The 16,903-nt window shown below is 37.3% G+C and overlaps 3 protein-coding genes across 3 annotated transcripts; 1 reads left to right on the top strand and 2 right to left on the bottom strand.

The window, feature by feature from the left end:
• The first annotated feature begins 234 nt into the window (after nucleotides 1–234).
• Nucleotides 235–5,455, top strand: LOC131783783 (G-protein coupled receptor 157-like). Its single transcript, XM_059100546.2, has 3 exons — nucleotides 235–917; nucleotides 3,296–3,469; nucleotides 3,757–5,455. The coding sequence occupies exons 1-3, from the start codon at nucleotides 339–341 to the stop codon at nucleotides 4,036–4,038; spliced, it is 1,035 nt and encodes a 344-aa protein (XP_058956529.2). The 5' UTR covers nucleotides 235–338; the 3' UTR covers nucleotides 4,039–5,455.
• On the bottom strand, nucleotides 4,560–9,036 carry LOC131783784 (iodotyrosine deiodinase-like). The gene is made up of 3 exons (XM_059100548.2): nucleotides 7,766–9,036; nucleotides 6,162–6,478; nucleotides 4,560–5,732 (listed from the first exon to the last, which is right to left on the bottom strand). The coding sequence occupies exons 1-3, from the start codon at nucleotides 8,136–8,138 to the stop codon at nucleotides 5,550–5,552; spliced, it is 873 nt and encodes a 290-aa protein (XP_058956531.2). The 5' UTR covers nucleotides 8,139–9,036; the 3' UTR covers nucleotides 4,560–5,549.
• Nucleotides 9,037–12,260: 3,224 nt separating this feature from the next.
• On the bottom strand, nucleotides 12,261–15,817 carry LOC131783793 (iodotyrosine deiodinase-like). The gene is made up of 3 exons (XM_066172058.1): nucleotides 15,251–15,817; nucleotides 13,674–13,990; nucleotides 12,261–13,254 (listed from the first exon to the last, which is right to left on the bottom strand). Exons 1-3 carry the CDS (start codon nucleotides 15,621–15,623, stop codon nucleotides 13,072–13,074), a joined length of 873 nt encoding a protein of 290 aa, XP_066028155.1. The 5' UTR covers nucleotides 15,624–15,817; the 3' UTR covers nucleotides 12,261–13,071.
• Nucleotides 15,818–16,903: the final 1,086 nt, after the last annotated feature.

The following is a 16,903-nucleotide window of genomic DNA, read 5'->3' as shown; positions in this document are numbered from 1 at the left end:
AAAACCACACTTGAAACTGACAACCTTCTAATTTTAGAACCCTGGTACCTGACAAAACTGTTCCTTCAATACCGGAAAAGCCCGGTAGCAGCAAAATTAGCGAAAAGAAAAATGAAAAATTATCGGTGACAAACGACTCTGGAATTAGTACGCCCCCTCGTGTTACCCCTCAACACACCCCCTCCGTCACAGCTCACGTCGTAGCGTACTAGATACGTGACGCAATCTCAGTATCAAATTTCTATTGTGTGTGAAATCGTACAATGCTTCACTTTCCGTAATAAGTTCTGTTACGCCACAGTCGAAGGCTACGTAGAGATTGTTGTATCAGCGCTGCGATGGAGGAGAACGAAATCTTGGCGACAATAACTACAGTTCTGTCTCTTTTTGGTACGCTTTTCATCATCGTCTCTTTCTTTCTATGGAAGGACATTCGAACTACGTCAAGGAGAATTCTGGTTTACATCTCTATCGCAGACTTTCTCACATGTGTTGCAACAATCGCTGCTATAGCAAATTTTTGGTTGTCAGGAACTGAAAACAAAGAGGTCTGTTTCGTCCAAAGTATCATCGGAACTTTTTCTGTGCTGTGTTCTTTCTTCTGGACAGTTTCTATGGCGTTGTATCTGTACATTTCTGTTTGCTGGAAGAATTCCCGACTAGCTGAGCGTTTGTTGTACTTATTTCACGTGTTTGGCTGGGGAATACCAGCAATAATTGTGACTGTCGCAGCGTCGACTCATAAACTGGGAGACAACGGCAACAAAGTCTCAGCAGGATGGTGTTGGATCAACATAAAGTTGAACTGGCACGAGCAAATCGAATGGATGCTGTTGGCAGGAAAATTATGGGAAATAATGGCATTTTGTGCAATAGTTGTACTTTATGCCTTAGTCAAACGAAATATGAAGAAGGAGGTAAGGTTATTTTGCTATTAATTGCAATGAACTCAAGCCATTTAACCCTTAAACTTTCAAGAAATAAATCCTCCTCTGGTAGCTGCTAAACATTTCCTTGTAAACGAGCTACAAGAATTTGGTGTTAGAGCACAATAACAACTTCTACCTAGTGTAGGTCTTCTCATAGCATTTTTGCTGCATAATGATGGATATTATGAGGAGAAGTTACATGCTAATCCCTTTTGGGAGTTCAAGGGTTAAAATGAACTATCAATATTGTAGTATGAAATACTGTCGAACCTGTATCAAGTGGTCACCCATTGGGAATGGTTAGGTCACTGCTTAATACAGATTGACCAATCAATACCAGCTCCACAGAATAAAAACACCATTTTATGCCACAATTGACCACTTAAGTTGCTCAAGTTGCAAAAATACTTCAAACACTTATTTAGGGAGATAAAGATGGATTAAATTATACTTGAAATTCCAGCCTAAGTGACCGTTCAATACAGGTGAAAGACAATACAAACAGGCTGTTGGGATTGAATAAAGGGTGACCAAGACTACTTCATAGAGGTGACCACTGGACAGAGGTGAAAATTACAGTGTTTTAGGAAAAACAAATTCAGGACTTTGACAACCAACTGCATTATACAGGGTGACCGCTGAATATGGTACCACTTCATACAGGTTCCACTGTAGTATTTATGAGGTTGAAGTAGTACAGGGTCTGGAAGGGGGGGCTTTGATCCAGAATTCCTGCTCATTTTTTACTAGAGTCCCATTTCCTGTACGTTCTTTTATCATCATTGTGAATCCTGTTTTTCTTTCCCACGAATACATTGAAAAAGGCAAAAGGAAATGAATGTAAGATTTAGATTGGCTCCTGTGATTGTGGAGCATGTGAACAGCAATGGTGCCCTCAGGGTTTTCTCCAAGACCTTAACTCTGTGCAATATCCTCTAGACCAGTAAAGGTTTTTTAAATGGATCTTAAATCTCTATAGCTCTCTCTGTTCTTCACTTAATGGGATATTAAATTTTTTTGTGGATTGTCTCAGTACTTATGGCACTAGAAGACATGTCTGACTCATCAGTGGCTGCAAAAAATGACAACAAAACTTTGACTGAGTTGAGCTGAGTGTTGGTCATGGGAGTATCAGCATTGGTATCAGTATTCACCATATCTTGTGGTCTTATTGTTAAAAACAATCCTCTCAACTGCTCAGGATAACAGTTGTGAAGTCATGTAAAGAGCTTGAGAAAGAGTTATATTTAGTCATTATAACTGATATGCTATTACACCAAGTGCACTTTCCTGGTATCCGGTTGGAAAAAAAATACCCTTTGTTGTCTCAGGGTCCAGGGTCTGGTGATTTCTTGACAGTTTCAATTAGATAACTACTGACCAGGTACATGCACTCTATTATTTGGTTTGAAAGGAGACACCACTTACACACCAAGTGCTCACCTGTTTGATTTACTTTCACCACTAGAACGTTTATTCGGTTCATGGCACTATACCAAATTCCCAACAGATAGGCCAAAAAATCCTGCATCCTGTACTCTAATTTTGGCAAATTCCACTTCCTGGGGAGCAGTCAAATCCTGAGTCCTGTCAAGATATTTTGCATTTTCCTGAATCCCACACTGTATTTTGGTCAAATCCTGGATTCGAAAATACCCTTCCAGACCTTGGTAGTACTGCTTGATTATTAAATGCCAGCTTTTGCCTTTGTTGGTGTCCCCAATATTGCTGAGATACTATTTGAATCTTATATCATCTTAGTTATAGACAATATTATCTCAATTTAGTTCTTTTTACTTTAACTTTCCGTGTTATACCTGCAAACTAGTTGGTGAGATTTTCCTCATTGTATATGCACAATAGATTTGACTTGACTTGATGCTGGTCACTCTTAGGGGTCAAAAGGTTACTCCTTATTGCTGCAAGAGCAACAGACACAGACTGCAAGCGTTGATTAGGATCATGATGTATTCAGAGTGAGGGGTTGAGGCACTTGAGTGCAAGCAGTGTGTTTTTCTCTTCTTAGGCTTACTTTTTTTTTGCATTGTTTTGCAAGTTTGGTAACATTACTCTTTGGTTGGCTGTGGTTAGTATGTTTGTGGAATGCTTCTTTCATAAATTCCAGTGGGGACAAAAAACTTTGAAACCTGCTCAAAAATTAGAGTGCATATCAGACATTGGGGTTGAGGGGGTGTTAACTTACAGTTATTATGTATTTTTCTTAGTTTAGTAGTTGGGTGGATCTAGGAAAAGATCAATATGATATGAATGGCTGTATGATATTTGTAGATCTTAATATATAACTATCCTTAAAACTTTAAGAATACTTCAATATAAAACAACAAATGCATGGATTGTCTCCTTAGCTTCATGAGAAAAACAGAGTATTCACTGAAAGTACAGTGGCACAAGCTCAGAAGGCAGAAAGGAAACTGATTTGTGTTCCCTTATTATTTGTGTTGTTGCGTGTTTGGGGAACTATAAGATTTCTCCTGATGATTTCACACCATGAGTCACCATTTTGGCTGCTCATTCTACAGGTGAGCGAAATTGGGATTAAGAATTAGTGAGAAACAGATAGAAATTACCTCAGTTAGGGTTTGTAATGGTTTTATTTAAAAAACTCCTTACAGTTAGTATTTTTTTATTTTCCAGTCATACTTGCAATGTGCAACAATTTAATTTACATCCTGAGTTCTTGTTTATGGAACTATGTAGTTATGATAAGCAAATTGTGAATATTGCAATCATGCTATGCATATGTTCCCAATGTATTTACCTTTACTGATTTTTTATGCTTACTTTCTTGTAATTGTTGTTGTTATAGGGTATTGGAGATAATGCCCCTGGATTTGCAAACTTTCTTCTATTTTGCTTTTTTACTGAAAAATGTTTTGGTAAGTTTCGTCGCTGTTTCCAGTGTTGTACACTATGTTTTGACTCAAGATCTCCAACTGGAGTGAAACGCTCCAACTCACTTCAGGCAACTTATGATGTTGATGGGACAATAGGACAACCAATCATTCGTCAGCATTCCATAAATAGAGAAACTGATTGCTTGAATGGGCATCTTAATACCACTGTTGATTATTCATCAGTGAACTGCTGAATGAAGGAATTGCCCCCTGTGACTTTGCACTCATGAAAATCAGCTCACACAGTCATTGGTTCACAAGTGTGAAAGTATATTTCACCAGAGTGGGATGAATAGTGGTGGATATTTATTGAATGGCAAAGTGGAGACATACTTATCCACCACTTTCAGGAACACCAAGTTGGATTACTGGATTATTTATATTTACTACACAAAAAAGCAAAAAATTAGTGCATTACTTTTAGTAAATGAAAAAAATAGTTGGAAATGAATCTCTGGAAGCACAATTATTTCATTTCTTCATCTCAAAGGGGGGGAGGTGAATAGCACTTGGTAGCCTTCCTAATCACTTTTGTGGCAGCAAATCAGGGCTGAGTATTCACCCATGTGGTAATAAATCCTAATAAGGAATAAGTTACTTAGAAAATAATTTATTGTAAAAGTAAATCAAATTTTCTCCACGAGAAGTGAATGTCTATTTTGGTGACAAAAATATATGATGGATGTGTTAGAGTTAACTTTCTTTGAAAAGTATATTTAGGAAATCTCTACGATATTTCTTTATTGTAACTATTTTCTGTCAATAAAAAAATTCTAACAACTATCAGAGGTAGATTTTTTACAAGAAGTATTACTCTAGCAGTACATCTGTGCTACATCCATATGGATAAAGACTACCTGACATTTACCATAATACTTATTTGAGAAACTTTTCATATAGCACTACTATTCAATATACATGTGATGTGTCAGAGGATAGTTTAAGGACGTCCACACTTGCTAATGACAGGTCACTAAAACTTAATGCTACATAACATTAATATTTTTATGAATTCTACAAGATATTGCCTTCAAATACAGTTCAGCCCATGATTTGTGGCAACAGTTGTAGGCCATAATCAATTTTGTATTTTTTTTTTTCAACAATTCATGTTCCCTATAGCTAATTGACTAAAAAGGATAAAGGTTTTAGAGTCTTGCCAAGGATTGCCATAATTTTAACTATTAATACTACTTTATCAACAATTTAACCATTTCACTCCCATGACTGACTAAAAGCAATTTCTCCTTACAACCATACTTTTTCAGAATAAAAAGTGAATGATAGGAAAAGTAGAAATCCAAACGAAAATTAGCACAGAGATACTGTGTGATTAAATGGTATATTCTCTGAGAGAAAATAAAAGGAATGTATAACAGATAGTGGAGAGAACTTACAGTTATATCTTGGTAGAGATAGGGTTAAATGGCAAGAACCTTGCTTTGCATGTAGAGTACCTCTTGTCATGATTTGCCTTTAAAAGATACAATGTGTTTTAAGTGGGAAGTGTTTAATGAATTACAGATGGCCATGCATTTAAAACAATTTCAAAAACTCTACAGGGTTAGAGCATTTTCTAAATATACATCAATAAAAACGAAAAAAAGTTGTCTTAAGAGTTGTATTTTTGCAAGAATCTTCCCCAAGGGGAGGGAAGAACCATTGGCGTTAACTACAAATGTGATAATTGCACATCATCATCTCTCTACTTCAAAACCATAATATCTTGAAGTGGTTTCCTTTTTATGTCTGGAACTGTTGCATCGCTAGCTGGGTAACCAATTGGAAGCAGCAATAACAGCTTTTCATTTACTTTCCTTCCAAGCAAATCTCGCAATCTTGGTCCCGCATTCATGGGTGTGGAAGTCACTGTGACTAAACCTGCATTCTGATAATGATAAATTTGGTTGTAAAGGGGGACTTGCTTAATCAATGAGAAGGTCAAAATGAATTGATTACAACTGCCCTAAGTTTAAAATTGTATCCTTTCCTCCACAAAGCAAACAGATCCATGACCCTAGGTTGGGTAAGGAGGGGTTGTGTGGGAGGAGGGGGGGGGGAGGAAAGGTACTCTTGGAAGTTGTCAGCAAGGGTCTATGGCAAAACTACTGTATGCAACCCTTGTGCTGTTTCAGATTGAAAATGTGGTTATTTTTTTCACCCTCAATCAGACACCACTTACAGGCTTATACTTGATTTCACAAACCCAACAATGATACTGTCAATCATGCTGCACAGGTTGCTAATACCTAAGGAAAAGCCTCCCTGGAATAAGTCCCTGTAAAGTCCCTCCCCCTGAATAAGTCCCTCATCTTACTTGGATGGCTGCAAGAAGAAGGCCAACAGAGATGCACACACTCATTTCATTGTAGTAATGTGTCTTCTTGCTTCCATCCTCAGTAAATCCATACACCTGTTTGAAAATAAGAATGAGATATGGCGCACTGTTCAGGTACAGCTTAGACCAAGTTGTCTTCGCAAACTCCAGATCCTTCACCCACTTTTCTCCCATTCTCTTGGCATAATTTAGTTTTTCCTCTTCTTCCACGATTTCTTGGATTGTGGCCTTTAAAGATTTGTCCTTCACTACTACAAAGGTCCAAGGCTCCATATGGGCTCCACTGGGAGAGGTTCCTGAAAACACAGATTTGTGACACAGAGTGAACTAGGACTGAACAGTTTTCACCTTGGATGGATGAGTCAGCCATTACGCAAAAGTGGGGATGGGTTTTTCTCTGGAAGCAAATAATTATGAGTCTTGATTAAATAATAAATTATTTTAAAAAGGTTCAGGACTTTGCAGGTGAAAAGTCTTTTCTGGCCCTCCTTGTTCCAAGTCATCATGGCAACTAGGTTTGATTTGATAATATCTCTTAAGATTGAAGAGAAGTTCTTTCTCATTTACAATAAATATGTTACTTGTGAAATTTTCAAAAACGGGGGGGCCTCTGTGATGTTGATCCAGAGTTAAGACGGAAACTTACCACGATAGATAAAGAATGCTCAACGATGATCATAACAATAAAACTAAACCTGTTGGATTTTTTTTCACCATAACAAAAGTTTGATTTAGAGGAAATAGTTTTTGATTCAACACCATGCAATAACTTCCGGAGTGGCTGAATTGTTTATTTTCAATGACTTTTGAGTATCTGATAAATTCATATTACAATGAGTTTATCACATCTGTGGCACAGCATCCTTGAAAATCAGTTTGTTTTTTTTTTTTCATTCTTTTTTATTCTTTGGCAAAGGCAGAAGTACAATGTTGTATAAGGTAGACTTAGTGCTGGTATGTATATTTATATTCATAACTTGTAATTCCTGAGAGATTAACCATGGTTAAATAAAGTTGACTAAGATGAACCCTTCACACACTAACATCAGTATCCATATTCTCTATACTCTACTCTGTATGTTTCTTTTAGTACTGACAAATAGAATTCATTTGAAGATCAAAGCTTCTTAAGTTGGAAAGCATTTCCTTTATTCTGATGATCTTTAAGTGAATGATTTAGCAGTACTATTGAAAGGAGAAATGAGATGCTGGTCAAGGTTTAAAGGGTTAAGAAATAAGGATGGGATACTTCAGTTATTCTATGGTAGGGTGGCTTGATCAGTCATGGGAGGGATGGGGGACATGCCTACATTTAATTTTGGGTAACTTGGTTTTGGGGGCCATGTGACCTACTATTATTAGCATGACAGACTATCAGCCCCCCCCCCCCCCCCCACACCCACCAGCAGGATACACCTCCACCAAGAAGTCCTCGCTTTGCCAAAATTTCAGTAGAGTAAATTCAATAGTAATTTGTTAAAAAATTCAGTAGAGAGAACACTTTGCTTCGCCCTTGAAAGGCCCCTGGAGTTTTCTTGAGTGAACAGCATTGTTACAGTTGAGCTTTCATGTCCCTTAAATACCTGCAGTTCTGATGAGATTTTCAACGACTTCAATAGGCACGTCCTCGTCGCTAATTTTTCGGACCGATCGTCGACGGTTCATCTTCTCGTAGAACTCCGCCGATGTTTTTTTCATTTGATCCTCCTCCAAGCGATCGTCGAACCAGGGATATGCTATGTTAGGGGCATTGCCCTCACCAATCGGCCGATAGGTAAGTGGATCGGCAGGAGGTATGGCGGCGTGTTCGTTGTCTTCCGAGGGATCTACATCTACTGTGTAGCCAGGGCTCTGCGGCTGGAAACTTCTTTTAACAAAGTGAGAAAGGATGACGCCAACCAAAATTGAGGCAATGTACGGCCAGTAAGTGGCGAGGAAAGGTGCCGAGAATTCCATGATCTCCCAGCATTACTATGACTCAGCTAAATATCTTAACTGAGTACGGAAAACTTCTAAGGAAGGTATGTGCACAGGAACACCAGTAAATGGTCGAGATGGTCAGTAAGACTTCTAAGATAATTTGGGAAAAACCTCGGTCTGAATTTCTCTAAGAAACTAAAGACTTCGATAATAGAACACACATAATGGATTTATTAAGTCTTGAGGATAAACCTGTGCATTAGTTGAGAAGGCCTCAGTTCTGGGCGTGATACTCCGCGTGGTTATCTTCGAGATCTTCAACGCGACTGCATTGTTGGTAATTTGTTCACGATATTCACAAACGGAGACAGGAAATGAACGGAGAAACACATAAATAGTTTGAAAACAATAAGCGGTTGTTACTAGAACCGTTCCTTTCCCGTTCCCTGTTCCCGTTCCTTGTTCTTCGTTCTCCATGTCAGATTTTAGTGACGCCCACAATAAGACTAAACACTTCAGTATGTAAAATAAATAAAAATGGGAAACTGATACACTGATCCCAAGCCGACACGTACAAGTATAGTTTAAAATTTACTTTAAACTTGGTTTTTCTTCTTTTTTTTGCCCTGTCAGACATGATATCGGTTTTTCAATTCATCTCAAGCTAATTTTTAACTCGTGAATTGCGCGCATGCACAAGAGCGGGTTGTAGATATGATGTGGAAAATGACACTCGCTCGATTAATCGATTCCCGTAACCTTTTTTTCGATTTTAGGCTTTTGAGTGCATTTGATGGTTTTTGGCGAGCAATAAACAAACGAAATGGCGACCTTTGTCGCTAAGAATAGTGGTGGCGTGAAAAAGAAGCCAATGATTATCTTAAAAGAGTTTTTTTTCGTTTTAGTTTCAACAAGTGGCGCCAGCGACTGGCAGGCAAGCAAGGATTCACACTGAAATAACAGAACAACCTTCGTTTTTCATAAAATTGTAATTTACAATCCTTGAACTTGAAAACAATCTGAAGATTCATTGAAAATATCACTTACTGCGAAGCGCTCGGAGTTTACAGATGTTCAAAAGCTTTTTCTGTTATGGCGTGAGATTGAGGAAAAAATCGATCATTACGTTTCGTATCGTGTGTTTTTCCTGTGTGAAGCAACAAAAGATGTCGGCGACTGACGAAATTACAAGTTATCACGAAAATCAAATAACACCTAAACAAACAATTTTAGCTACCGATTTTTAGTGAATTTTTAAAGAACAATTTTCTTTTAAGTTTCAAGACAATTTGAAGATTCAAAATAAATATTACGTACTAAAATGCGAAAGTTATACCCCACAAAATTGATAAATAGGCCTGAAATGAAATTCTATCTTGTTCCTGATTATACGTTGCCTAGTACGTGACTAAAATCTACCCAGGCGGAGATCCAAAATGACGGTGGCAGTCTGGGCTTAGTTATATCACTCAAAACTCGTTCCCGTTTGTCTCATTTGATAAAGAGGGAATCGTTAATGTTTTCATTAAGACAGTATTGCCTTGGTTTTCTAATATTTACAATGATAAACAGAAAATTTCACTTTTCACCCACATTTACTTCCAACCTTTTCTTTTGAAGACAAAACCAGAAACAAAAATGATATACGTTTAAAACACTTGACATCATCCACCCTTGTCAAATGTAATAGCATGATCATTTCAATTGTAATGCCTTCTTATCCCAACGTTACTTTGTTTCTTTGCTACGAACACCAAACTACTGCTCGTACTCTAGATATGACAATCAACCACAAAATTCCCTAAACCAGATAACATTAGACGAAATCCAAAAAATCATGTGTCAATTCACGAGTTTGCTCACAGAGCACTTTGATTTTCGTTTGAATTTGTTTTCAAACAGCAATTATACCAATAAGAAATAAATAACAATCATCAAAACTGAAATAGAACCAAAAATTAAGATATGACTGAATTTCAATTCTTCATTCATGTCTGTATCTCAGTTTTGATGATTGTTATTTATTTCTTATTTGAAGTTTTTGTAGGATACATTATATTTAAACATGTATTTTTTCTTTTCTTTTATGTGGTCTGCCTTTGTATGAGGTCTATGACTCTTTTTTAGACTGTGATGATGATTTTGTTTATTGTCATTGAATTGTATGAAATAAATAAATAAATAAATACCCACTTGAACCTACTTTTTCGGCATAACCTATTTTCAATGAGAAGGAAATTGATTTGTTAGCATTGATGTTATTCTTATTTTTTTTTTCACCAAAGGGATTAATTTGCAGGGCATGGGGTCTCCAGTCAGCAAATATTTAAATACTTTCCCCAAGTTATTCCCAGGATCTCTATTCTAAGAACAGATACATTGCGCAGGAGATTTGATTAAAGTTAGAGTAGACAAACTCAAATAGCTTGTCCCTGTTTTAGTCAAATCTCCTGCGCAATGTATCTGTTCTTAGAATGTTGGAAAGGAAAGCCGGACATGTTTTTATGTCTTTTGAAGATATTTTGGAAAAAAAACAGCAAAATATGATACTTACCCGCATTATTATGATAACTGCAAATAACTTTTTAATGCGGTAGAGGAGATTTACTTAATCTTTTCTGGAATGTTTCTGTCTTATATGTGACCATTTTTCTTCAAATGGCTAATTAGAGATACGATAAATCTTTGCAGCAGCTCTCTATACAAATCGATTGCACTTTGACACCGTTGTAGTCCAATCTCCTCTTCAGGTTATGAATCATGTTCTTCACTCTTTCAAACGAGGTACCTCTCGCCAATCACCAAGCAAGAACTTGCTTTTTTTCATTTAAAACGGGAAAAGTGAGTCACACTGCTTGACCCAAACTCCTTGATTCCATGTGCCAATGTTCGCAGACACTTTAAATGTGTGATCGGCTGGTATCCAAACACATGGTAGTTGAGACATACGTTGCCGAGAGTACATGTGTTCCCTCTCGAAAACGAACGGAGAAAAGAGTTTGTGATCCCTCTCCTCCCTGGGGATGTTACTTGCCATTGCATACTTTCCACTGTTGTGCCATTGGTGGTACTTTAAAGCGTTTAAGGGAGAAGAAAAAGTCGGTGGTGAATTGCTTCTTGATGATGCCAGCTAGGAAGGTTTATTTAAGTTCTTTTTGCGAAGTAAAAATCGCGCAGCGTTGTGTGCCATCGATGAATATCAAGAATGGTTCAAGGAGGTAGTCGAATTCAAGACGAGTGCCTCGGCTCCGGCGATGAAACGATTATTACAGTGTTACGACGGTTCTCACTGGTATGAAACGAAAGGAAATACAAACAAAAGGGTTGGGGTTCCCTCCGCAGCTTTGGCTCTTTCTTGTTTTACGCAACCACATCCTTTCCTGAGGTACGTAATGCTAAAGCTAGTGGCAAATAATAATGGTCTCCTTGATCGTTTCCTGATTTGTCTACCATCTACAGCACCAGTATCGATATCTGTTGGGATGGAAAGTAGCAGGAACTTGAGAAATACCAACCTCTTTTTTGTGAAAAAGAACTGAAAGACCGAAGAAACTAAATGAAAGAATGTAGGAAAGAAGTGCAAAAGGCAAAGGGGAAGATAGGTCGGATAAAAAAATATAAATATAAAAGGAAACAAAGTTATTGAAATGGTACCAGACCTTTACGGTAATAATCCAGACGTTCACTAAAGGAGAAAACAAAAATATATTTGAATAAAAAAAACGTACAAATGTCTTCCTGTCCGTTTCCTTGGTCCATTTCTCGTGCTTCTACTGTTTATGGAGGGGGAGGTGAATAGCGCTTGGCAGCCTTGTTACTCACTTTTGTGGCAGCAAATCAGGGTATTCACCCATGTGGTAATCCTAATATGGAAAAAGTTACTTAGAAAATAATTTACTGTAAAAGTAGATCAAATTTTCTTCACAAGATGTGAATGTCTATTTTGGTGACAAAACTATATGATGTATGTGTTGAAGTTAACTTTTTATGAAAAATATATTTAGGAAATCTCTGATATTTCTTTATTGTAACTATTTTCAGTAAATAAAAAAAATTCAAACAACTATCAGAGGAAGATTTTTTTACAACAAGTATTACTCCAGAAATACATCTGTGCTACATCCATACGGATAAAGACAAACAGACATTTACCTAATACTTATTTGAGAAACTTTAATATAGCACCACTTTTCAATTTACATGTGATGTGTCAGTGGATAGTTTAAGGATGCCCACACTTGCTAATGACAGGTCACTAAAACTAAATACTACATAACATTAACATTTTTATGAATTCCACAAGATATTGCTTTCAAAAACCATTCAGCCCACAATTTGTGGCAACAGTTGTAGGCTATAATCAATTTATTCTTTTTCAACAATTCATGTTTCCTATCACCAATTGACTAAAAAGGATAAAGGTATAAGAGTCTTGCCAAGGATTGCCATTTAACTCTACTACTTCATCAACAATTTAACCATTTCACTCCCACCACTGACCACAAAGCAACTTCTTCTTACAACCATACTTTTTCAGAATAAAAAGTGAATGATAGGAAAAGTAGAAATCCAAAAGAAAATTAGCACAGAGATTCTGTTTGACTAAACAGTATATTCTCTGAGAGAAAATAAAAGGAATGTATAACAGACAGTGGAGAGAACTTACAGTTATGTCTTGGTAGAGATAGGGTTAAAAGGCAAGAACCTTGCTTTGCATGTAGAGTACCTTTTGTTGTGATTTGCCTTTAAAAGATACAATGTGTTTTAAGTGGGAACTGTTTAATGAATTACAGATGGCCATTTAAAACAATTTCAAGAACTCTACAGGATTAGAGCATTTTCTAAATATACATCAATAAAAACAAAAAAAGCTGTCTTGAGAGTTGTATTTTTGTGAGACTCTTCCTCAAGGGGAGGGAAGAACCATTGGCAGTAACTACAAATGTAATAATTGCACATCACCATCTTTCTACTTCAAAACCATAATATCTTGAAGTGGTTTCCTTTTTATGTCTGGAACTGTTGCATCACTAGCTGGGTAACCAATTGGAAGCAGCAATAACAGCTTTTCATTTACTTTCCTTCCAAGCAAATCTCGCAATCTTGGTCCTGCATTCATGGGTGTGGAAGTCACTGTGACTAAACCTGCATTCTGATAATGATAAAGTTGGTTGTAAGGGGGACTTGCTTAATCAATGAGAAGGTCAAAATGAATTGATTACAACTGCCGTAAGTTTAAAATTGTATCCTTTCCTCCACAAAGCAAACAGATCCACGACCCTAGGTTGGGAAAGGAGGGGTTGGAGGGGGGTGGAGGAAAGGTACTCTCAGAAGTTGTCAGTAAGGGTCTATGGCAAAATTACTGTATGCAACCCTTGTGCTATTTCAGATTAAAAATATGGTTTTTTTTTTCAGCCTCAATCAGACACCTCTTACAGGCTTATACTCAATTTCACAGACCCAACAATGATACTGTCAATCATGCTGCACAGGTTGCTAATACCTAAGGAAAAGCCTCCTTGGAATAAGTCCCTGTAAAGTCCCTCCCCCTGAATAAGTCCCTCATCTTACTTGGATGGCTGCAAGAAGAAGGCCAACAGAGATGCACACACTCATTTCATTGTAGTAATGTGTCTTCTTGCTTCCATCCTCATTAAATCCATACACCTGTTTGAAAATAAGAATGAGATATGGTGCACTGTTCAGGTACGGCTTATCCCAAGTTGTCTTCGCAAACTCCAGATCCTTCACCCACTTTTCTCCCATTCTCTTGGCATAATTTAGTTTTTCCTCTTCTTCCACAATTTCTCGAATTGTGGCCTTTAAAGATTTGTCTTTCACTACTACAAAGGTCCAAGGCTCTGTATGGGCTCCACTAGGAGAGGTTCCTGAAAACACAGATTTGTGACACAGAGTGAATTAAGGCTGAACAGTTTTCACCTTGGATGGATGAGTCGGCCTTTACGCAAAAGTGGGGAACAGTCTTTCTCTGGAAGCAAATAATTATGAGTCTTGATTAAATAATAAATTGTTTTAAAAAGGTTCAGGACTTTGCAGGTGAAAAGTCTTTTCTGGCCCTCCTTGTTCCAAGTCATCATGGCAACTAGGTTTGATTTGATAATATCTCTTAAGATTGAAGAGAAGTTCTTTCTCATTTACAATAAATATGTTATCTGTAAAAAATGCCAAAAACAGGGGGTCTCTGTGACGTTGATTCAGCGTTAAAGACAGAAACTTATTACGATAGGTAAAGAATGCTCAACAATGATCATAACAATAAAACTTAACCTGTTGGATTTTTTTTCACCATAACAAAAGTTTGATTTAGAGGAAATAGTTTTTGATTCAACACCATGCAATAACTTCCGGAGTGGCTGAATTGTTTATTTTCAATGACTTTCGAGTATCTGATAAATTCATATTAAAATGTGTTTATCACATCTGCAGCACAGCATCCTCAAAAATCAGGTTTTTTTTTTCCATTCTTTTTTATTCTTTGGCAAAGGCAGAAGTACAATGTTGTATAAGGTAGACTTAGTGCTGGTATGTATATTTATATTCATAACTTGTAATTCCTGAGGGATTAACCATGGTTAAATAAAGTTGACCTAAGATGAACCCTTCACACACTAACATCAGTACCCATATTCTCTATACTCTACTCTGTATGTTTCTTTTAGTACTGACAAGGAGAATTCATTTGAAGATCAAAGCTTCTTAACTTGGAAAGCATTTCCTTTATTCTGATGATCTTTTAGTGAATGATTTAGCAGCATTATTGAAAGGAGAAATGAGATGCTGGTGACTCTTTGGGTTTAAAGGGTTAAGAAATAAGGATGGGATACTTCAGTTGTTCTACGGTAGGGTGACATGATCAGTCTTGAAAGGGATGGGGGAAATGCCTACACTTGATTTTGGGTGACTTGGTTTTGGGGGCGATGTGACCTACTATTATTAGCATGACATACTGTCAGCCCACAACCACAAGCAGGCTACAACTCCACCAAGAAGTCTTTGCTTTGCCAAAAGTTCAGTAGAGAGAACACTTTGCTTCGCCTTTGAAAGGCCACCAGAGTTTTCTTAAGCGAACATTATTGCTACAGTTGAGCTTTCATGCCTTCTATAAGGGTCAAATTTCATTTTAATACCTGCAGTTCTGATGAGATTTTCAACAACTTCAATTGGTATGTCCTCGTCGCTAATTTTTCGGACTGATCGTCGATGGTTCATCTTCTCGTAGAACTCAGCTGATGTTTTTTTCATTTGAGCCTCCTCCAAACGATCGTCAAACCAGGGATATGCTATGTGAGGGGCATTGCCTTCACCAATAAGTTGATTGTTAAGTGGATTGGCAGGAGGTATGATGGCGTGTTCGTTGTCTTCCAAGGGATCTACATCCACTGTGTAGCCAGGGCTCTGTGGCTGGAAACTTCTTTTAACAAAGTGAGAAAGGATGATGCCAACCAAAATTGAGGCAATGTATGGCCAGTAAGTGGCGAGGAAAGGTGCCGAGAATTCCATGATCTCCCAGCATTACTATGACTCAGCTGAACATCTTATCTAAATACGGAAAATGTCCAATACGTTGTTGGTAAGACCTCTACGGTAATTTAGAAAAGACCTCGCTCTTAATTTCTCTAGGAAACTAAAGACTTTGATAACAGAGTGTGATACTCCGTGTGATTATCTTAGAGATACTCAACGCTATTGCATTGTTGGTAACATTCACAAACGGAAACAGGAAATGGAGCGAATTCCCTAGTGATAATGATGTCACATAGTTTGAAAACAATAGGCGGTTGTTACTAGAACCGTTCCCCGTTCCCATTCTTCGTTCTCCATGTCAGATTTTAGTGACGCCTACAATAAGACTAAATATTTTTTTTTCAGAGGGCACGGTAACGAATTCCACAATCTGATTGGTTTTTTACCCAGTCAGTATTTTCTTATCTCTGCCTACGGGCAACGGTATCGCTTTCGTGAGTCGTCGAGTAAATCTCTACATTCGTTGCCACTTTTCATAAATATATCTCGTTTTACCGGCTAAGCAGTATTTTTAGGCAAAGACGTCGGTCACTACCTCAAGCCGATAAATAACTTATGAATCCTCTCTTTTCTCTCTCTCTAATCACTTTGGTTGACAGAAAAATATTGGTTTCAGAATGACTTCTTTGTATTGTAAGCGATAATGTCATTAATTACGTTAATTGACAAGCGGCCTAAAAATCGTTTGCAATTAATTATAATCGTTCACAAAAAGTACATAGAAAGTTAAAACGTGAGGTATTTGGTTACAGTTGAACTAATCGATGGAACTTTCATTCATTTGATATCTGAATTTTCTCAAACAATTTGTTCGTAGTAAAAGGGCGAGCGAAGTTTTAATTCCAGTTCTACAACAAATATACGCTCTCGGTGAGTCTTTCTAAGTCCGTTCAATTTAGACATTTGTACCGTAAATTGCACAACAGAAACTGACGGAATTCAACGAGAAAAGGCCGCAGTAAATCCCCTTGTGTCTCATTGGAGTGTATCGTTCGAATTTAGTTTTTGTGGAGGGAAGACCAGATTTACACACGTCATTGCAGCAAACAAACAAGCAAACTGTCACAACTTAAAAATAAAAAATTTGAATGTACTTACAATTTCTTTCCTCGCTGTTTACTTAACGAACAGAGGTAAATCTCTGTACATGAATTAATCATCGATGAGAGTGAATAATACTTTCCGTAATATCATGGACTGTTTTTGAAGAAAACATTGTGGTAACAGTCCTTACCAAACTAGTTTCGTTGTTTTTC

The sequence above is a fragment of the Pocillopora verrucosa genome, chromosome 9, assembly GCF_036669915.1.
Source record: "Pocillopora verrucosa isolate sample1 chromosome 9, ASM3666991v2, whole genome shotgun sequence".
Taxonomy (NCBI): domain Eukaryota; kingdom Metazoa; phylum Cnidaria; class Anthozoa; order Scleractinia; family Pocilloporidae; genus Pocillopora; species Pocillopora verrucosa.
The sequence above is the reverse complement of the archived record's forward strand: the minus strand, read 5'-3'. Positions and strand labels throughout refer to the sequence as shown.